Source organism: Pseudorasbora parva, chromosome 13 (genome assembly GCF_024679245.1).
Source record: "Pseudorasbora parva isolate DD20220531a chromosome 13, ASM2467924v1, whole genome shotgun sequence".
NCBI classification, from domain to species: Eukaryota; Metazoa; Chordata; class Actinopteri; order Cypriniformes; family Gobionidae; genus Pseudorasbora; species Pseudorasbora parva.
Window position 1 is genome coordinate 7819032 of NC_090184.1, and position 24085 is coordinate 7843116.

The window sequence follows — 24085 nt, forward strand, 5'->3', positions numbered from 1 at the left end:
TGATTCAGATGTGCAAAGTCAAGTCAGATAAAGACTGTGTCCAGCAGCAGTATATTTTTCAAGGGAAGCCGATTTCGCTACAGGTGAGATGCTTTGGCTGCATGCGCTCTTATCTGATTGGAGTAAATCATATGTCAGGCATGCTATTTTTAATTTCATATTATTTAAGTGGATCAAATGATTGTTTCTGCTTTAATTCCAGTGGTCGGGTGGCTAAAGAAGTGATTGAAGCCAGTTCAAAGATTCAGAGAGAACCTCCTGTTGTGCACAGGTCAGCTTCATTTTCAATATATATTACCAGCATTTTTCCTACAGTGTCTGGAAGACACTTCACTCAGCCAAACTGATTATGAGTTGTGGAGATCGAGTTTAAAAGTGCCATAATTTACACTCAGCGTTTATATATAAGCATTCTTTGACCAAACAGTTATAATTTAGTTTTGTGTGACCATTTTCCATCCTCACGCTGACCTTCACAGTTAAACTAATTATATTTTTGACACTGTGCTTTTGAGACTTATGTATGTAATTACCTAATTTTCCTTGTGATTTTATTTGTAATGATGAACTTTTTATCAATTTAGTATATTTAGGCCTGGTTTAACAGACAGGATTTAGATTAAACCAGGATTATGCCTTGGTTTAATTAGGACATTTAAGTACCTTGTATAATTGCAAATTATCGATTTTAACTTTTTTTTTGTCGTTTTAGTTACATGGCTGTTTCTTTATAAAGGTACAGAAATTCAGCAATTTTTTTTTCCGTCGGGTGTGGGATGTTCTTTTTTTATTTTTTATTTATTATGTCATTGCGTTGTTGTCTTGCCGCCAGCTATTTGCTGCATGGCTGATCATGTTTTTGAGTATCAATTTATCTGCCCTTTCCAATGAACGCAAGGACATGCAGTAATCTCAGACAAAAAAATAGAAATATTTTAATCAGATTCGCAAATTCGTTTGACAAATCAAATTAGCCAAAGTCCAGTGGCGGCTGGTTTACGCAGCTGCATCCGACGGTTTGCATTGCAGTTGGTGATGTAAGGCTTGGATGCAGCTGCTTAGCCATGGAAACCCATTCCATGAAGCTCTCTACACACTGTTCTTGAGCTAATCTGAAGGTCACACAAGGTTTGGAGGTCTATAGCTGTTGACTCTGCACACTGTGCACCTCAGCATGTGCTGACCCCACTCTGTGATTTTACGTGGCCTACCACTTCGTGGCTGAGTTGCTGTTGTTCCCAATTGCTTCCACTTTGTTATAATACCACTAACAGTTGACCGTGGAAATATTTAGTAGTGAGGAAATTTCACAAATGGACTTATTGCACAGGTGGCAACCTATCACGGCACCACGCTTGAGTTCACTGAGCTCCTGAGAGCGACCCATTCTTTCACTGATGTTTGTAGAAGCGTCTGCATAGTGCTTGATTTATACACCTGTGGCCATGAAAGTAATTGGAACATAATTCAATGATATGGAGGGATGTCCAAATACTTTTGGCAATACAGTGTATATAGTATCAAACTCTTTTATTTAACAAATTTTTATGAAATTATTTCTTTATCATTGTTTGTCTTTTTGTGTCTGATTTTGTGTGTTTCAGGTCTCAGTTTGGTCAAAGCAGAAGCTTTACTTCACTCAGTCATAAACAGCTCATAATGAATATGGAGCCCCTCCTACCAGCACTGAGCTCCAGCAGGGAAAACAGAGACTCCTCAGCAGACATTGGTAACACTTACAAACACACCTGCATGCATACACAACCTAAAGGTCATCCTTTTCCAAATCTTAAACCACTAAAGAAAAAAACCTACCAAATATATTTAAAATGTTGTTCATTCACATGAGACGCATGAGGTCATATAAGAAAAGCTGTTTTTATTCTACAAGAGAGTGACTGGATTAGTCAGAACCATCATCTTTGAGTGCGACAGTTGGACAAGAAAGGACGATAGAAGGAAAATTGGTGCATTTGAAATGTGGAGCTGGTGGAAATATTTACTGTAACGAGGTTCTTAGATGGGAAGGAAGGAGGCGGGAACCGGCAAATGTTCAAAAACTTTAATTCAAAATAAATAAACAAAACTAAAGTAAACCGCGGGCAGCCCCTCACGGACGACTGCCCGCCCATACACACACATAATATTGTGGGCAGCCCCTCACGGACGACTGCCCACACACACATAATAAAACGTTAACAAAACATAACATAAATCCAGGCCTGGTCCTCTCTCGTCTTCCGCTGCCTTCGCTCCTCCTTTTATGCTCCCGTCCCTCAGCCGCGAGAGGAGACCGGTGTGTCGCGCAGCTGGTAGGCCTACTCATTACCACTCTTCACCGGCCTGCTCTCGCGGTCCCTCGCCCCGCTGCTTGCCACAGTTACGAATACCATGGATAGCCAGGAAAACAAATATATAAGTACTAGATCAAATAAAACCAGGGACGTCACTAGAAACTGACACCACTAGACTGCAACTGACTGACTATGGCCACATTATGAAGTCTGTAATGTTAGGAAAGGTCAGTGGAATCAGAAGAAGGGGATGGCAATGAGCACACTGGCTCGACACCATCAAATCAAACACTGATATGAACAATACACAGTTGAAAGATGCAGTGCCCGACAGGGCAGCATGGATAATGCCTGTTCATAAGGTTACTAAGAGTCAGATACAACTAAATGGATAGATCATCACTTTTGCTTAGAAAATAGCTAAATCATGTGTGGATAAACAACGTCTGAAGGTTTAAGCACTGTTTTTCACTGACCTTTGAAAAAAATTACTTCATTTAAGCTTATCTTAGTAATGCCATGTGCATTGACCAAAGCATTTTTCCAGCTGGAAATGCCAGCCAGCCAAGTGTCTTTTTCAGTTGAGACGCTTGGTTTGCTATGATATGGAATACCCGCAGTGTTTGTATTATCTGATTTCTTAGATAGTTTGTTTTTGAATATAGAAATGTTGACACAATGTAAAGTTCTTGCTCTGGTCTCCGTTTTAAATGATTTTGTTCATTCGCAGTGCTTCTTGTCATCTGTTGTTGTAGCACAGGGGTGTCCAACCCTGCTCCTGGAGAGCTACCATCCTGTAGATTTCAGTTCCAACACTGCTCCAATCCACCTGTCTGTAATTATCTAGCACCCTGATTACCATGATTAGCCGGTTCAGGTGTGTTTGATACAGGTTGGAGCTAACATCTGCAGGACGGTAGCGCTCCAGGACCAGAGTTGGACACCCCTGTTGTATCAGTATGTGACGTTCGGTCAGTGTCGTATTTGTCCCGCCCCTCTTCCACTGTGATTGGACGGCTGGGTAAAAAGTCTGTGATGACTGTGATGAGTGCTGCGTTTAAGTTGACATTTAACTCTCGGCAACCAGAAACAAACACCAAGCGTTCAGTGTTCAGCGTAAAATAGACTTTTTGAAATAGACTTTCAGGGCCTTGTCACACTGCTGGAGTTTTCAAATATACTGCACCTTAAGAAAAAATGCTTTGGTAGATTCACAGCCTTAAAAAAAAAAAAAAAAATGATCTAACGTGATGCTATTTTAAAGGGTTAATTTACCCAAAAATACATTTTGTTCCAAAAAGCACAAAATCTACAACTTTATTCAGCATTGTCTTTTCTTCCGCGTTTGTTTTCAATCCTCAAATAAAGATTCAAACGGTCATGAATCAGCGGATTGATTCATGGTTCGGATCGCCAATGTCACGTGATTTCAGCAGTTTGACACGCGATCAAAATCATGATCAATACGCTGATTCATAACCGTTTAAATCTTTATTTGAGGATTGAAAACAAACGCGGAAGAAAAGACAATGCTGAATAAAGTCGTAGTTTTTGTGATTTTTGTATTTTCGATGCTTCAAGAGATTCTAATTAACCAACTGATGTCACATATGGACTACTTCGATGATGTTTTTATTCCCTTTCTGGACATGGACAGTATAGTGCATATACTTGGATACACTCTCTGACTAAATATAAAATATCTTAAACTGTGTTCTGAAGATGAACGGAGGTCTTACGGGTGTGGAACGACATTAGGGTGAGCCATCAATTTCATTTTTGGGTGAACTAACCCTATAACACCAATTCACACGTTCGTCTGCCCATTCAGTCTGAATGGTTAATGGTAAAACAAAACTGTCCTCAGAGGAGGCTCAAACCCGAGGCTCGGCTTGACCTCGGAATAAAACCTACCTTTAGCAATACTGCGCAGAGGGAGAATAAGAGAAATAGAGGAGGAGATGGGGAGGACGAGGGATGCTGGAAGAATTGTCTCTGGGATGACGCCGTGACTGCTGCTTATAATGATGGTTGACAGGACTGAATGTTTAGGCTTCTTCCAAACCTAGGTTTTGAAATATATTACGTATCATTATCCCCCGTTCTCAGGGGATCTGTTCAAAGTGAGATGAGGTGCTGGTATCTGTGGAGACTCCAATCAGAGCATTAAAAATACTTGTGAATATCCCAGCAGACAGCATGTTAGCAGTGATTAATACGAGGCCTGCTCGGGCTTGTGCTGTAAGAGGTGTGCATCGAAGCAATGACACTCAAGTACGCATATTTACAGAGTTAGAAGCTGCTGGTTTAATGAAGTCCTTGAATTGAATCACTTAGCTGTATGAATTAAAATAATTCGGAACAGAGTTAAGGAGGAGCATGATTAGATCGTTTCATGTAAGGTTTAGTCACGTGAGTCGGGGAGATAAAGCCATGGATTCCAGAGTCCTGAAGCTGGTTCATCAATACTAAGCCCCTTAAAGATCGAATTACTGGAGAAGAGAACAGGGTTTTAACAACTGAATGTCACACTGGCCCTTCTCATCCTTTATGAAAGCAATGTGCTTGCTAAGACAGATGTAGAGATTGGAACAAACTAGTGTATTTTACTAAACGTTAAACATGCTAAGTCTGCTAAAACTAAATGCACTGCAAACCTATTTAACTACTTTTTTTTTCATTTAAAGCTACACTGTGTATCTTTTTTAGTTTATTCTTAGCTAAAATCACTTAGTTCTTTCAAAGATATATGTTCTCATTAATGTTTATTTACTTCTTTCAAGTAATAAAGTATTCTCGTAAGTTTATAAAATGCCATTGAAAATACATACGGGTGAGGGGTTCGAATGCCGGCCGCCATGTTGCTCCTCCATCTTGAAAGTACATTAGCCAAAGAGGGACATACCCATAAATTCAAGCTTTGCTTTTCACGTTTTAACACTCGATGGCACTCATGGATGAGGTCGAACTGGAAGCCATGTTAATCTTGGACTAAATCAGCCACCGTAGGAGTTAAAACGAAATCAGAATTGAGAGGAACAGAAACTAATATTCACTGGATGGTCATATACCTTTACACCGCTAGATTGGGGAAAATATCACACAGTGTGGGACCTATTATGTCCTTTTTTGTTTTGAGTTTGTTTTTAGGCTCTACTTAAATATATTTTCTAGCTTGAATGTAAAAAAAACATAATTTTTCACATATTGGACATTGTTGCAGCTCCTCTCTGCCCGTTTAGTTCCTGTGTCTATGAAGCCCCCCTTCCAAAAAGCATAATTTTCTCTGATTGGTCGGCTGGACCAGTGTGTTGTGAGTGGTCAACTGATTTGAGCACGTTCGGAAAATGTCACATTCACCATAACCATGAGTTTTAACACACTATTACTCAACTTAACCAGGCCTCACAACCTTTACTTAGCAAATGCCTTGGGCAGGAATTATTAAATGAGGAATATTGTGATGGTTTGTTCCTGAAAGAAAGCTCAAGACTACATTCGAGGTATTTCAGGATTAAACAGTGCGCACTGATTTTGTGCTTTGTAACTGCAAAACTGTTTTATGCTCCAACATATTTTTCTGTACAGTATTTGGTGTTTTTGTGCAGTACCAAGAATTTTGGGGATTGTGTTCTAGTGTCAAACTGTGTTTCAGTTTTCCACCAGAACAGTGACTAATACTTGAAAATCTGGCTTCTCTTTGGTACGATCAATCTCTCTGCATAATGCTAAAGTAGCTTGTAGCTTTTTACAACCCAAGCAAGCGACAACAACATAGCTTGATTAAAGACCATTTGTTGGCTCAGCTCTTAGATGTTACTGTGACTTTCCAAATTACACTGTCTATTAGAGATTGCTGGTTCAAAGGCTTTCAAGTCGTCCCAGACAAGCCTTAATTGCTGCAAGGAGTTGATTTGTTAGATTAGACAGTGTTAACTGTTTTGGGTGAGAAATATTTAAATTGTCTTTGAATATTTTACATTTTCAAACACTTTTTTGCTTGCTTTGCACCACAATAGTACTGCTAGAAGCCTTAAAGGAATATTTGACCCAAAAATGAATATTTTTTACTTCATTCATTAAGTAATTCCAATTAATTTCTGTCTTGTGAGAAACACAAAAGGAGAAGCTTAGACACGAACGAGATTCATCAACATTTTGAGTTACCGGTCTTCACGGCCCTATTTCTGATCAAACAGCTTATAAAAACTCTGCAAAATAAGCCTCAAAAGTTATTAAAGCTGCAGTGTTTTTGAAGCAGAGTACAAATGTGAACAGCTGTGCATTTATTCATGCATTAAATTATAGCTGCCATGTAGGCTACAGTACTTGTGTAATTTATGGTGAGCTTACAAAACCAATTATAATATATGTTTGTTTTGTTGTGTGTACTGTGGCGTGAATTTAGGGAAAGCTTTGATTATTTTTAGAGTGAAATAAAACTGAATAGGGCTGGGCGATTAACAGTGTCATATCAAAATCATGATAAAATGTACGTGGATAGTAGGGTTGTAACTATATATTGTTAAACGATATATCGCAATATGAAAATGTGACGGTATGTATCATAGATGGAAACGATATGATTCGCAATATAGAGTTGTTTTATCCACGGCTCACCTTGCTGTAGTTGGCCTATTTATAAGGTATAACTCACCCAAACACAAATTTACAAATGTACCACAAATGTAAATTCTGTCATCATGTCTCTCCATCGTTTTTCGTTTAATTGTCAAACACAAATGAAGATGAACCTGAGGGATTTCTGTCCATCCATTTAAAGTCCTCTAAAACTTAAAAGATCCCAAAAAAAGTCAAAAAAGCATTGTAAAAATAACGAATTGAGTGTCTAATCCAAATCCAAGTCTAGAGACACAGATGATGGTTTATGATGAACAGATTTACAACAACATGCATACTGTAGTATACGCTGACTTTCAAATGGTTGTGTGAGAGGGAGTGAAAAACAACATGAGAGTGAGTACTTGCAGAATTAAAATGCTTGGACAGGCTAAACATTTACAGTTTGAGAGTGGTCATTTTGACACACTTTCTTGCGATTAGAACTGTGACGGATTGCATTGATCGCCTGAAGCGTGAGCGCTGCCGGAATGCCACTCCACAAAGTCAAAGCGCAAACATAATTTAAATCACCAGATCACATTTAGTTTTAGTAGTATTGTTCAAATGATTTTAGATGATTTCTTCTTATATGTATAGTGCATTAATAGTGGGAGATGCAGGACGCAGAGATGCTGTCTATTGGAAACGCGAGTAATGCGTGAGGGGAAAAAAATTAAAGTTTAGTTTCAGTGACATTATTACATTAAGCGACTATATAATGTTGAATATAATGTATAATGATGCAATGGGAGATTTTTTGTGGATCCTAATAATAGTACGCAAATAATAATAATAATATTTTAATAATAATAAAAATGTAAAAAATAAAAACATAAAAAAAACTTGATGTTGGCTTAAAATATCGTGATACATATCGTATCGTGAGTTCAGTCTCGTGATTATATATATATATATATATATATATATATATATATATATATATATATATATATATCGAATCGTGACACAAGTGTATCATTGCACCCCTAGTGGATAGTGATGATAAGCTCTGGACGTTTTTTACTCAATATGGATTAATCTAACACCCTATCACACAGAAGAAATAAACACAACACCAGCCAATCAGTGCATGTCACTAATAAGTGATTTCTTGGGTCTCTGTGTGAATGATTTCATGTTTATTGCTTGGCAGCTCGATCTAGTTTAAAGATACATAGTCATATGTTATTACCTATTATGCCATGCGTGAATCGGTGGCCGGGAGACAGAATTAGGGTTTGGTCGTCTTCTGTTGAGGCGGCGTTTCTCTGTTCTCTGAGGTCACAGGGAAGCACATTCACAGATCTCTCGTTTTCTGGGCCTGGTGTCTATAAAAGCTTTTCTTTGACTAACAAGGAAGTTTTCAGCTCTGAAACTTACAGGAAAATCTTATATTACCATGACCTTTTAAATATCAAAAGCTTAAGGGATAGTTGATTTCTTAATTCATGACCCCTTTTATATTGCGATAAATATCGAGATTGTACGATATAAAGAACAAATCTTGTGATAATATCAGAAGTTATTGTTGTGTTGTCAGTCTCCCCTCCTCCCCCTCCACTCCGCAGCTCACCATGCTCACTTTTTATCAAAACTGTGATGAGAACTAACTGCTGAAACAGGGCGTTTCATGACCTTTACTTTAATAAAGTAATAAAACGAGATTGTTCAGGGACTACAGCGTGACACCTCAGACCGGGATGAGTGTGATGTCTGCTAGCTGTACTGTACTCCGGAGTGGATCTTTTCACCGTAATCAGCCCCTGTGATTAGCAAAGCCTTGTGCTATGACTGATACTGTATAAATAGCTCATCCTGCATTTGGGCTGATCCGGCCCCTAATGCCCCGACTTTGTTAACACTGTCCACATGCCCGCTATCCGGTGAAGGAAAGGGGCCGGCAGGACCCCATCATATGGGTGTGTGTGATTTATTACAGCAGTAACCCAGCCGGAAGAGTCAGTGATAGTGTTTGACATCATTCAAGCGAGCAGAAGCTGTGAGAAGGTTACTGCAGTAAGGTGGGATTGAGAGGGAGGTGTGGTGGGGGTCAGATATGGAGGTTCTCGGAGAGCAGGGAAACGGCGTGCACAGTGCGCTGGGTTGTGAAAACGTCGCTGAGGAATGTCTACAAGAGGATGAGGTTCTGAATGCGGTTTTGAGTGAAAGTTTGGAAGAGCGGGCGGACTCCATTCGCTGTCAGGTGAAGATCACCACACGTCACAACCTGCAGCTCCGCATGGCCAACTACACGGCGCGAGACGTATATGTGCGCTTGCTTGGCCATGGAGACCGCATCTCAGGAACCGGTACGGAAGCTTCCAAAATACTGATCCCTACTTGATTTCTTCATTGACTAGCAACCTTGCATCATTCTGAAAAAAGTGATCGGTCACCCAGAAATAACATTTTATCATCCTTTACTCACCCTTATGTCAAAGCAGAATTTTTTTAGGAAATTGCTCAGTGTTTTTTTCTTTTCTTTGTCCTTTCTCAATGGCCACAAACTCTTTGGTTACCAACATTCTTACCAACATCTGCAGAGGAAAGAAATGTATACAGGTTTGGAAAGACATGAGGATGAGTAAATGCTTTCTTGGATGAAGTCTAGTCACCTTTATTTATATAGCACTTTATATAATAGAGACTGTTTCACAGCAGCAGTTTTACAGTGATAACAGAAAAATGATGCATCTCGGCTGTTGTTCAGCTGAAGTCAGTTCAGTGTTGATTCAGTTAGCTGTAAAGATCATCATCTAAAGCGGTTCTGCAAAAAATGTATGTCATCTTCCAGCTCAGTTCAGTTCTCACCGTGTCAGTACAGTCAGATCATTAAGTGAATATTAAATATTTAGTAACTCCAACTAAGCAAGCAAGAAGTGACAGTGGCAAGAAACCCAAACTCCACCAGGTGACAGAATGGAGAAAAACACTTGGGAGAAACAAGGCTGCAACCATAATATAAGTGATAAAAATGCACATTATAATGATGACTGAGTCTACACTATAACAGAAAAACTAATAATTAAACCAAAATAATTCACAACATTGTAGTACAATATAGTGTAGTCATTAAAATGTTATTTCAGGAGCTTTTGTTAAATGTCAGGAGTTAAATGTTCTCGGCTTTTATGGTTTTTAGATTTGGTATAATTGACCAAAATATAACATTAAATATTGACTTAATTTAGTTAAAATGGTTGTAATTAAAGATTGCTTTTGAAACTATACCTAATTTAGTCTTGTTTTAAAGGAAGTGTATGTAAGATTGTGGCCAAAACTGGTACTGCAATCACTTTCAAATGACTGTAGAGCGGTGTATAACCTCTCCCCTCCCCCTGACTCGAGGTTGCCAGATATGCTGCAGGATCAGCAGGAGCATTTGTAGCTGCAGCTGTGGTAACTAGAGCAGATCTGGCAACCCGGATGCCCAAACACTACTGACTTCGTGATTGGTCGATAGGTGGAGGGCGGAGCTTCATACCAAAACACAACATATCAACATCAGTTGAGGGCTGCAACAACGACTTTTAAATGACAATATCCTGGCTACTGTTGTCAGTGATATAAGTATTTGAAATGAACATGATTTCTTAATGTCTAGTGATATATCAGGGACATTTTATGATTCATTGAAATACATTTCTTATATACAGTTCCTTTAAAGATTTTTGCTAAACTGAAAATATATAATTTACAAAATATTTTTTCTCTAAATCAAAGCCATATGTCTAACCAAGATAAGTTCCAAATTTGAAGTTGATATCACAAAAATTGCAGTTCCTATGAGGTTTTGTTTAGGAGCTGTACCAAAAATAGTCACTGGGTATCAAACATTCCGTTGATTTTTTTTTATTCATTTATGTATTGTTCTGCAACAAAATATCACAAAAGATGGGCCCTTGAGACTCAGACCTTTCCAACGATATGTGTTTTGTCAAGATTTGAAAAGGTTTTGATTATAAAGAGTTGAAATAAATTTTGTGAAACCTGACACCGTTTCTAGGGGAGGAACCCACTATAAGAACTTAGATTATCGTTTCCATGGTAACACAATGTCCAATTTTAATTTTGAGTTCATAAGCTTTCAAATGATACCTAAATTTTGAATTATGAATCATATTGTGTTATGAAAAAGGCGATAAATGAAAAGAGCAACAAGCATCCTGCTAGCGGGACTGACAGTTACAGGGATAAAGGATATTTTTATCTAAACACAAAATCTATGAAATTTTAGAAATTTTAGATGCAAACCTGAGTGACTGGGTCCAAATTGAATGATTAAACTTGGTAATTAAAATCAAACTTAATAAGCAGAAGTGATAAATGAATTAACAGTTGTTGTTTAAAATAAAAACATTTAAATTGCAATAATTTCTGCACTGACAATAAACCGTTTTCTTCAGAAAATTGTTGTACATTGCTATGACTTCAAACCATTCAGGGGAGGGCAGTAGATGTCTAATTGTATGCCAAATTATGTCCTTTTCTTTCTTTCTTTCTTTAACATCTTTCACATTCATTAGGAAAATCGCCCTCATATTACTTTATAGTTGCATCTAACTGTTGCCATGGTGTCCGTGATGGTCTGTTGCTATGATGACTGTTGCATCCTTCTGGGCTAAATGGCTCTTTATGTCGCTATGGTGACATCTTTTTTTTGCCCATGCCTGCATCTACTTGCTTAAGTGTGTTTCTGTATAAGGTGTTCAATAGATAACTCATGATTATCCAATTAGTTTGACAAATATTACATTTCAGGCACTGTTAAGTGGCTGTCAATGCTGATGCCCTGAAACCTAGTACGCCTGTCAATTACGGATCATGTAATTACACAGTGTGGATTTAATGCTTTCAATCCAACAGTCCAGTTTTTATGGGAAGAGACGTGCATTTTCAATAGCAGCTTTTAAAATATCCCTGGGAAATGAGAAGATGGTTTTGTTAGATGGCATTACAGAGGTCTGTGTGTTAGAGAGTAGTTGCATGGAGAAGCATCGACGTCAGTGACAACTTAGCCGGGAGACTCGTCTTAATCCACACTACCCAGGCAGCTGGGTCTATATTTAGACGGGACTTGTCTAAAGAACACAGGCTGCAGCCGTGCCTCTCAACTGCTGTATAAACACGTACAGGAGCAAAAGCTTTTAACTGTGCAATTGTTCGCAAGCCACAATTACCATATTTTAGTTAGTTTAAAGGATATAGAGTAAATGTTATAATTGTGGGTCATTCTTGGGTCATTTCTGTTTATTATATACATACATATTTATGTATCAGAAAATAAGAAAATTTAAAATAGAAATCATTTGATGACATTAAAATACTCTATTTAAGTATTACAGTGCATCCCTCAAATACTAAATAATTGTAATTTTTAAATCTTTATACTTTGCTAATATCCTTCAAACCACTTTGAATTCTACGTGGCAATGATTCAACAAGTCGCTGAAAGCATTCTTTAGAAATGTTGGCCCATATTGATAGGATAGCATCTTGCAGTTGATGGAGATTTGTGGGATGCACATCCAGGGTACGAAGCTCCCGTTCCACCACATCCCAGAGATGCTCTATTGGGTTGAGGTCTGGTGACTGTGGCGGCCATTTTAGTACAGTGAACTCATTGTCATGTTCAAGAAGCCAGTTTGAAATGATTTGAGCTTTGTGACATGGTGCATTATCCTGCTGGAAGTAGCCATCAGAGGATGGGTACATGGTGGTCATAAAGGGATGGACATGGTCAGAAACAATGCTCAGGTAGGCCATGGCATTTAAACGATGCCCAATTGGCACTAAGGGGCCTAAAGTGTGCCAAGAAAACATCCCCCGCACCATTACACCACCACCACCAGCCTGCACAGTGGTAATAAGGCATGATGGATCCATGTTCTCATTCTGTATACGCCAAATTCAGACTCTACCATCTGAATATCTCAACAGAAATCGAGACTCATCAGACCAGGCAACATTTTTCCAGTCTTCAACAGTCTAATTTTGGTGAGCGTGTGCAAATTGTAGCCTCTTTTTTCTATTTGTAGTGGAGATGAGTGGTGCCCGGTGGGGTCTTCTGCTGTTGTAGCCCATCCGCCTCAAGGTAGTGTGTGTGGTGGCTTCACAAATGCTTTGCTGCATACCTCAGTTGTAACGAGTGGTTATTTCAGTCAAAGTTGCTCTTCTATCAGCTTGAATCAGTCGGCCCATTCTCCTCTGACCTCTAGCATCAACAAGGCATTTTCACTCACAGGACTGCTGCATACTGGATGTTTTTCTCTTTTCACACCATTCTTAGTAAACCCTAGAAATGGTTGTATGTGAAAATCCCAGTAACTGAGCAGATTGTGAAATACTCAGACCGGCCCGTCTGGCACCAACAACCATGCCACGCTCAAAATGGCTCAAATCACCTTTCTTTCCCATTCTGACATTAAGTTTGGAGTACACCCCTAAAGGCACTGAAGCAACTGCCATCTGATTGGTTGATTAGATAATTGCATTAATGAGAAATGGAACAGGTGTTCCTGATAATCCTTTAGGTGAGTGTATATACACCAATGAGGCATAACATTATGACCACTGACTGGTGAAGTGAATACACTTATCACTGTATCACATCATCTGTTAGTGGCTGGGATATATTAGGCAGCAAGGAATATTTTGCCCTTAAAGTGTTGAATGTTAATGGGATTTTAATCTAAAAAGGTCTAGTAGCTAATTAACTTTTCAAATATTATCACTTTACTTCACAGTAATATTTTTTGGGATTTTTGCCAAGTGCAATATTTTTTGTATTATTTTTTCCCAATAACAGAATAGAAACACAATGAATAATACTTATAAACTTACTTGATGATAATAATAAAAATAATCAGAAAAATGTGAGAAGAAGAAAATGTCTTATCACCGTGAGGTAAAACAAACGTTGTCAGAAAATGAATAAAACATTTTAATAGAAACAAATTCTAGGTAAAACAATTTCTTTATTAAATTAAATTCATTTGAATTAAGACGAATGGAGACAATGAATCAAATGAGGAATGAAATATTTTTAAATACTATATTGTTTTGCATTCCATATTTGAAGATCTATCAAATAATGTGTGTTCAAGTCAATACTGTTTCTTTTTTTAATTCTTTTTTATAGCATTTTTCGAAATATGCATCGTTTTAAAGCAGCTTTACAGAAAGTCGTACTGTTAAATAAGTAATGACTTAGTGCTTTACCATGGAGCAAGTGGCTGGGTGACATGACAATATAAACAAGTGATCCTCAAGTGATTTTAGATCAGGGTATCCTGATAATGACCCGTATGTCCTTCAGGAAATGCTGATTATAAATAAATACTGTAATTAACACAACCAACCGTTCACTCCGCAGGGCTCTCGGCTTTGAAAGAATCGGTTCATCTGTCCCCACTGAAAGCGTCGGTCACTCCTGAGGAAGCAGAGATGGAGGAGAGGGAAAACCACGGTCAGGAGAGACGCGAAGACGAGGCAGCCAATAGGACGAGAGCAGACGAGGAAAGGAGAGAGATACATGTAGACAACGAAGACGATGAGTGCAGCGCTCTCACCATATCTGACACGGCCTACAGCCCGTGCGCCAGCATGGTGCCGACCCCAGTGGAAGATGGTCAGGGCGGCCTAGACCTGCTGTTCCAGAGCCCCGCGCGCTTGCTGAAGGAGCTGCACGCCGATCCGGAAATGCAGATGGAGCTTCAGGAAGAGAGGCAGAGGGAACTTGCCAGAGAGGCGCATCGCCGGTCGCTGTGTAACCCGTCGAGCGGGCGGCAGCAGATGCAGGCCTGCCTGCGCAGCGCCGCCCGTCTGGTGGTGATGGCCACCGGCCTCCTCATGGTTCTGCTTCCCCTCCTCCTCGTCCTGCTGGAGTCGGACCTGGACATCTCGTTCTTGCATGACATCCGCCAGACGCCCGAGTTTGAGCAGTTCCACTACGAGTACTACTGCCCCCTGCGACGCTGGTTCCTCTGCAAACTCGAACTCATAACGGAGCAGCTATGGGGCGACTGAGGCCCAGCATCCTACAGGAACTACAGGGAACGGGGGCGGGAATGAAATGGAAAGGGCAGGTTTGCTCTCCTACATTACATGATTTATCCATTCCCATCTTTTGCAAATCCTGACATTACGTTTTCATAACTGAGGCAGTGTCCCGGCTGTAGTTTTCTAGTGTTATAAGTAGCAGTAGACAGCAGCATGTGCCTGTTGAAGGTCTCAGGCGGTTCATAAAGGGTGTACAAAAAGCACAGCTCTGATAGAAGTGCATCTTACATTTCAACATTGACAGTGGATATGTACGCCTTTTCATTCATTTCACATGCCTGTTGTCATTAAAAAGGTATCAATCAGGGTCCAAAATTAACTTTTTGCCTTGCCTGTCAATGGAAAATAATTCTGTAAAAAAATGCATCCAGGTTTCCACAAAAATATTAAGCAGCACAACTGTTTACGTTTACATTTCTGCATTTGGCAGACGCTTCTATCCGACGGGACTTAAATTGCATTTGATGTTTTGTTTTCAACATTGATAAAAATTAGAATTGTTTCTTGACACTGAAAACTGATGTAATGGAGTCATTTACGTTTTAAACATTTGCAAACAGATAACAGTAAAAACTTTAATATTTCACACTAATACTGTTTTTACTACATTTTGGATTAAATAAATGCAGGCTTGGTAAAAGAGTTATTTTAAAAACTGTGGAAAATCTTTCCAATCCCAAACTTTTGGAATGTATTGTGTATTTATATATTTGCACAAAATAGGAGTGTGGTTTGATTACAAGTCAGCTCTGAATTTCGCCGTAAGAATCAATGGTTTTAAAAAAAGAATCAATTCTTATACTAGACAATTTTGACTTGACTCTTTTGAGGTGACTTCCCATCAGCTCAAGCATTACATAATAGTGAATCTCTGTAAAACACCATCTCTCACAAACAAAATTATGACTCATATTTCTCCTTTGCTGGCTTAATGGCAGGAATTTGACCCAAAATGGCTTCTTAGCTTAATTTCTGATGATAAATTTGTTTATCTGAGGCAAAATCTTTTCTTTCTGTTTGTATCTGTCTGATTCACTTTCACTCAGGTTCAGAGGTCATGGAAGCTTGTTTCCGCCACTCAATAAAAAATAAAAAAGATACACTGTAAAACAAAAAAGTTCCTGCCTTAATTTTTTTAAGTACAATCAACTTGGATCTTTATTTCAACTTAAATTAAATTAAACTGACTGCTTGTGTAACTGAAAATTGCTTAACTTTTTTTGATGAGTTAAAGCAAATGTTGACAACTTATTGATCATAAAAGTTTATTTTTAAGACATTTTATCTAAAAAAAATTGTATTGCAATTCTGAGAATAAAAGTGTGAATTGCGAGATATAAACTCGTAATTCTGGCTTTTTTTTTCTTGCAAGTATGATATTAACTCAGAATTGCGTGTTATAAAGTTGAAATTGTGAAATATAAACGTGCAACTGCAAGAAAAACTTCAGAATTGTGAGACAAAAAGTCGCAATTGCCTTTTTCCTTTTTTATTCTGTGGCGGAAACGAGCTTCCGTAAGGAGGTCGCTGCTTAAACGATGCATTAGGTTACTTGACTAGCAAAACTAACCTTCAAAACACTCACTTCTTCACCAAAGCCAATTTTTCCATTCACATTTGATGCTTACCAAAGTAAATTTTGGACCCTTATACCCGTTTCAGTGTGAAATCCTGTATAAAGAGTTCATTTCAAATGATTTGATGTCTTTGACTCAATCAACCTCCATAACAACACAAATAAAAAGCATGTCAAAATGTAGAAGAGGCACAGGCAGGTAATGAGCTCGAACCCGCTTCAACATATCAACGTATTCTGTAAAATCGAATCAGCCATTAAGACAAGCAGATTTTGACCTCAGAACACTGTATTGGAATAAACGTTCTCAGCCTCTCACTGAGCAACACGCACACACACACACACACACGCAAACACACACACAGATATGAGAGCGAGGGCAAGCTATACATGCTAAAACTTAATATCTGTTTTTAAATTTTTATAAATTTTTATGTGACGCTAACAGTTACTTATATTTTTCAGCAAAAAAAAACCTAAGTTAACTTATTTAAAATGATTTACACTAAAAGGTGGTATAGAAGTGAAATATTTTTTATTATCGCCAGTAGTTTAGCTTAAAATGCTGTGCTGTGTTTTTATATAGAATAGCACAAAATATAAAACAGATTTTGATTTAATTTTTTCAGATTTTCAGATGTCATGAGCAGATGTAGGAACTCTTATAAAACGGATCACTGTAATATACATAAACACAAAAAAACATAACAAAAATGCATGAAATACCACAAATTCACACATTACACATAATTAAAGAACATAAGTGCTGTGTTAATATCCTTATGGGGAACTCAAAAGATTGAACTTATTGAAACAATGAAAGTGCTGCTTGTAAAATTTACTTTACAAACTGTCCATTTGGCCCAAAAACATTGTGAAATCTACATTTCATTTGCACAGTTGGCTCTTCTTTATACTTATCTTTTATTTCATTTTGATTGTGTAAATTGTATCAGTGAAGGGTTACAGTCTCTCTTGCAGCACACAACTTGATTTTATTCATGGGGAATTGATCGAATCATGAAATGTTTTTGTCCCTGATTAATTTCCCTTTGGATAACTTGTTTAACAAAAAAAGTGAAAAAGTTATATCCCCATGCATGCCAAACCAGAAAGAAACTCTGATGGCTTGTTCCATTGACACGTTTTATGTATGTAATTAAAGGGCTAGTTCACCAAAAAGTTTAATTCTCTCATCAATTATTTATCCTCATGCCATCCCCAATGTACAGTATATGACTTTCTTTCTTCAGATGAACTTAAATGAAGATTTGTCGGAAATTTGACTTGAAAAAAACCACACACCGTGATAATCTATATGACCACAGTGGATGAATCAGTTACACTTTATATTGATCGGTCCACTTTAGACATTCTACTAACTAAGTAACTTTGCAAATAACTATCATTATAGTACACTGTTAGGTTAGGGAGAAGTAAAATATGTTGACATATAGTTCTTGTAGTTAGTAGAATGTCTAAAGTAGACCATCAAAATAAAGTATTACTGATGAATCAATGTATTCTGAAGAGAAACGATACGTGTCAGAAAAAAACTAATATGTTTAACTTGTAACATATAAATTATTGCTTCCAGTCTACTGTCATACAAGTGTTCATATGAGGGACATTCTGACATATGACATACAGTCATGGTCAGAATTATTGGCTCCCTTAGTAAATATGATGTAAGATCACATGAAATAAATGTTTCTCCAGTGTATGTTGGCCACAATTATTGGCACCCCTAGAAATGTATGAGTAAAATATCTCTAAAGTATATTTCCATTTATATTTCCATGTTTAGCACACCAGGGTGACTAAGAACATTAAAGTATCCAGCCATGACTTCCTGTTTCACAGGAGTATAAATATAAGTAAGCACAACGGCCAAATTCCCTTAATCATTCATCACAATGAGTAAAACCACAGAATATAGTTTTGATGTGCAGCAAAAGGATGTTTAGCTTCACAAAATAGAAAGAAGTAGTAAAGGAAGAGCTAAAGCATTGAAAATCCCCATTTCCACTATCAGGACAATTAAGAAGTTCAATAAATGAAAGATGTTACGAATCTGCCTGGAAGAGGATGTGTGTATATATCGTCCTAATGCACGGCGAGGAGGAGAGTTTGAGTTTCTTTTTCAAACAATAAAGTGTGTGCAACTTAAAAATAAGCAGATTAATGCATTTTGTTTAAGGCCAAAAATGAGAACCAATGAGCTATATAGAATAACCAGAAGGTAGGAGTATAGCCTTATTTATTAGCTAGGTTGGATATGTCGTTGAGAACACTGTTTTGAAGATAAAACTATTGTTGTTATTGCAAAACAATGTTTTCAGACAGTGAAATAAAAACGACTTTTTGTCATTACTTTAATGGCTCGCCATGGCAACACCGTTTGAGCTAACATCCCCTACATCACCACATGTTGTTTGGGAGGGTTTAAAGAAAAATCCTCCTCGCTCATCCAGAAACAAACTCCAGCATATTCCGTTGTCAGACTAGCCTAATGTGGTCATACTCAATTCTGGTCAGAATATGAGTCTGAAACTGCTCCATCAGGCTGTGGTTATGGGACGTGTTTCAACCGAACCAGGAAAGACATCAATTGGATAGAACTACAACCAATCAGAGCAACAAAGCGACGCGTAATGTTAGTTGTCAAATGTCAACAGACCTCAACTGCACTGTGTTGCAAAGTCTGCGTTTTTTTCCGCGGGGTGTTTTCCATGTCCACGGGTTGAAGCGATATCAATTATGCGATATATAGACTAGGAACACGAATTTTAGCAGGCAACCTTGCCAAAATAACATTTTACCCCCCAAATGCCTTTTTTTCTGGAGAACCTCCCTTAAGAAGCTATTGTTTTGAGCTAGTAGTTGGCGGGTTTTGTTGTAAAAACTTGGCATGCCTGTCTGCACGCACGCTGGAATAAACAACCTTTGCCAGTGTTGTAAAAAAAAAAAGATTTTAAGGATAAACAGTTACTTACCAACATGATCATCATTTCAGGAGAAATAGTGAAGGTGAATGCAGATACAAACAAGCTCTCCGTTTAGGATTTGAACAAATTAAATCAAAGCGCCTTTAGTGACGTGGATGATTACATTACTGTTGATCATCTGTCCATCATCGTCTAAAGCCCGCCCTGATGATTTCATTGGTTCAAACAGTTTCTGTTCGGGCATAATTACTCCTCTATGGATCAAGTCCAGACCGAACTGCCCGAGCTCAACGACTGGAGCTTTAAATGGGACCTGGTTCTGTGTTCAGATGTAAAAAAAAAGTTTTTTGGCAGCAAACCCACCAGATGTGTTTGGTGCAAACAGGGATAAAAAGTACCCCATGCCCACGGTTAAATATACAGCTAGGTCTTTAATGTTGTGGGCCTTTTTTTTTTGCTGGAGGTCCTGGACATCTTGTTCAGATTCATGGTATCATGGATTCTAGCAAATACCGAAAAATCACAACCTGATGGCCTCTGGAAATCTTATAATGGGCCATGGTTGGATCTTTTATCAGGACAATGATCTAAAACAAACATCAAAATCAACACACGGATGTGTCACAGAACACAAAATGAAGACCCCCAATTATTTTACTTCAATAAAACACACTTATGTTACAAGTCACAACGTCCCTGACACAATCACTTGTATGACAGTAAACCAGAAGCAATGATTGATCCTTAAAAGAGTTTCAAAGATTAGTGTTTTTCTTACAACTATCATTTGGCTTCAGAAGACATTGATTCATCCACTGGGACCGTATGTGGTTTTTCAAGCGTCAAACAACTGGCACCCATTCACCATTCGCTCACAGAGATGGATTATTTTCCTAATATAAAATCATGTGTGTTTATCTGAAGAAAGAAAGTCAAATACATTGGGGATGGTATGAGGGTGAGTAAATGATGGGACAATTTTCCTTTTTGGGTGAACCATCCCTTTAAGATGATGATAACACATGGCATGATTACATTTGTGTGTCCTTCAGCGGTCCAGGATCAGACTGACGCTGATCTTCCTGATACAGGGCTCTGACCACATCCACATCAGCTAATCAAATTAACGCGGCTACTTGTGATGCAAATCCGATGTCACATCTGTTGCTGAGGTGATAGCAAAAGGGCTAATGACACATTTCTGTCAATGCATCACGCTCAAATGTATTGAGTTCTATATAAAAAAAACCCTGATCGCTGATATTTACTGTCTAATAGCAGGTGGCTCTCTCAGGAACGTATGTCAAATACCGAAGGATCTTTAAAAAGCTGTTTATTTTCTGATAAAAAAGAAAAGAAAAGTAAATAAAACAAATATGCATATTAGCAGGCAGGCATTTATATGGATATGTTACCGCAGAGAAAATATTTGATTGCTATTGTATGTTATTTGTGTCTCACTGTGTGGTTGATATTCCTACAGGCTCATATTTAATCATTATATTACCATTACAATATGTGCATCGTCAAATCAAAATCAGAATAACGCAACACTTACATACTGCATAAGGTTGTGATTTAGTGATTGTTCATTGATGTAAATTCATATTTCTTATTAATATTTTTTATAACATTGTATATTCACTACCAGTCAAATCTTGGACACACACACTTGACAGAATTTTTCATTTTATTAATATCAGTAGTTAATATGAATTCATATAATTTATTAGCATTAATTTATACTGATATTTCAATACTATTAAATATCAGTATTATATTGACAAATAATATTTCAATAATATTGAAATTAAAAAAGAATAAACATTTGGACCCAACGTAACTAAATGCATAGTCTATGGCGCAGGTGCACTTTTGCTAGTTTACCGACAGGAAAAAACGGGCAGCACAACGGGCTCGTGCTCCAAAAGGGTTGTACTTAGTCTCGTAAAAAGGCATGGGTGTGTTTTGGGCGTAACGTGCAATAAACCAATCAGAGACTCAATAAACCGAGTCTCATATCCCATTCCTTTTAAAGGAAGTGTATGCAAGATTGTGGCCAAAACTGGTACTGCAGTTGTATCCCCTCTCCCCCTGACTCGATAGGCTGCAGGATCTGCAGGAGCGTTTGTAGATCTGCAGCTGTGGTAACTAGAGCAGATCTGGCAACCCGGATGCCCAAACACTACTGACTTCATGATTGGTCGGTAGGTGGAGGGCGGAGCTTCAGGCCAAAACATGTCAACATCAGTTGAGGGCTGCAACAACAACTTTTAAATGACAATATCCTGACCGGACTACTGTTGTCAGTGATAGAAGTATTTGAAATGAACATGATTTCTTAATGTCTAGTGATATATCAGGGACATTTTAGGATTAATTGAAATAAATTTCTTACATACAGGTCCTTTAAAAACCAGCTGTGGTGGATTCACTATTTACATTGCGGAATTTGCGAGCAGAAAGACTGAATCCTTCTCCAGAGAGGAATCCTTTTATTTTTAATATTTGGCATGTTTGTGTGCTACTGCGCATCCCTGTGTGTGTAATAAGCAGAGTGTGCGTCCGTTGTGCACCCGCCTATAGGCACATATTACTAACACGCCCTTTAAATAACACAAAAAATACTGCACTGTTGACTTTAGAGCAAGTTTTTTTCTGGTCAATGGCACAGGCGTTTTCAGTTGACTCAAAATAGCAACGCAGCAACAATGCGCCTGAACACTCCTGTTTTCAGACCAGGCATGGATGCGTGAACAGATGGTCGCGAGCGCATTTGCTCTTTAAACAACGTGCTGGACGTGAAAATGATAACTGCGTCGAGCTGAAACTAGAAAAAAACACTTGCGTCAAACCTGGCGTTGCATTGCCTTATGTGTCTTTGACTACTATACTCAAACTGATCTTTTGATACAATGCACTGTGTAAATTGTTTACATTTTACTTACGTATCTGACGCAGAAGTATAAATTGGGCTTTAGTTTGTCCATTAAGTCAAGTCAAGTCAACTTTATTCATATAGCGCTTTTACAAGTCCAATTGTTTCAAAGCAGCTTCACAGTGTTAACAGGAAGGTAATGCAACAGAATTTGATTCGGCTGTACTGTTGTTCTGGAGAAAAATATCAGTGATGTTATCCAGATAATTTAAATGATCATATAGTGTCAAAGCGAGCAGATCGGTAATATATTTATATTAATATATATATTATGTTATAATATGTATTTATTTTATTTTATTTTGTTTACAGACTTTCATAGACAACCTAGGAATTCGGGGAAGGTCTCGTTGTTGTTGTTTTTTTTATTAACATTGGCAATAAAAAGCAATTAATTAGTGCTGTGAAATCGTGTTAATCGATTAATCGAATGTTAATCACATTCAACATAAAGGTTTGTGTTTGCATATATATATATATAGTGTGTGTGTGTGTGTGTACTGTGTATAATTAATATGCATTTATAAATATACACAACCATGTATATATTGAAAAATGTGTAAACTGAACTGTATATATATATATATATATATATATATATATATATATATATATATATATATATATATATATATACAATACATACATGCAAATATTTCAAAAATGTTTGTGTGTATCCAAATGTACATAATTATACACAGTACATACACATTAATAATTCCATTAATTGATTTCATGGCACAATGATTAATACACAGAAATTCTTACAAATAGCTCCGTTAAACATTTATGTTTTTATCTAATGGCTTATGGATAAATGTTCTGAAAAAAAGTTAATTAAAACATACATTTGTGTAACTTCGAGTTGGAGTGGATAGTAAAGAAAAAACTAAATCTAGCTCATTTTTAAATTGAATTTGCAATGTTATCTTGTCAGTACACAATTCAATGTGTTATTTCATAGTGGTTTCATTATGTCATATTTTAGAATTAAAAAGAACAAGTGTGTCCAAACTTTCCACTGGTAGTGTGTACGTCCTCATACACTGAACATTAAAACACAGACTAGTTGTCCTTCTGCATGTATACGGCTGTAAATACTGTCAAAAGAAAACGTCACTCTCATTTCAAGTGTCTGACCTTGTGGATTCAACTAGCTCAAGTCTTATTTGTATATGATCATAGGACTATGAAAAGAACATAAAGGCTTTTTTCTACCTGCGTTCAGGTTTCTCTGGACTTTCAGCTCAGGGTTGAGTCATAATAATCGATGGGTTCATGAAATAGACAATAATATAAATAAGACATTAATGCTTTGATCGGATGCTGCTGTGTAAGTTGTAGTTCTCATTGTAATAAAAAAACCATCACTTTTAGTATGTGGAAAATGTAGATAATAGATAGTCATGCTTTGTGCTTTAATGTGTGTTATCATGACCAATGAAACCAGAGAAGCAGTGGACACATTCAGTCAAACCGCTAGATAAAGCCAGTGATCGCCAACTTCATTCGTGTTATGGCAGGCAATAGCAGGTCGACTGGATTTGCCCATTATCCTGAACATATCCTATCGTATATTGTAGTGTGGCAAAATATAAATGTCCAAACTCATTTGAATTGGCCAGAGGGTAAACCTATTTCATAC

At 37.7% G+C, this 24085-nt stretch overlaps 1 protein-coding gene across 3 annotated transcripts in view; it reads left to right on the forward strand.

Annotated features, from left to right (window-relative positions):
* frmd3 (FERM domain containing 3) overlaps window positions 1-22679 on the forward strand; it is a 92467-nt gene extending 69788 nt beyond the window's left edge. For 2 of the 3 annotated variants that reach the window (XM_067413070.1, XM_067413071.1), the window contains exons 11-14: window positions 9-83; window positions 203-271; window positions 1605-1729; window positions 14293-20022. In XM_067413070.1, the coding sequence (XP_067269171.1) occupies window positions 9-83; window positions 203-271; window positions 1605-1729; window positions 14293-14945 (922 nt within the window). In that variant the 3' untranslated portion in view covers window positions 14946-20022. Of the gene's footprint in view, window positions 1-8; window positions 84-202; window positions 272-1604; window positions 1730-14292; window positions 20023-20554 lie in introns of those variants that run through there. The other variant, XR_010897492.1, reaches the window with a different exon arrangement.
* The last annotated feature ends 1406 nt before the right edge of the window (window positions 22680-24085 follow it).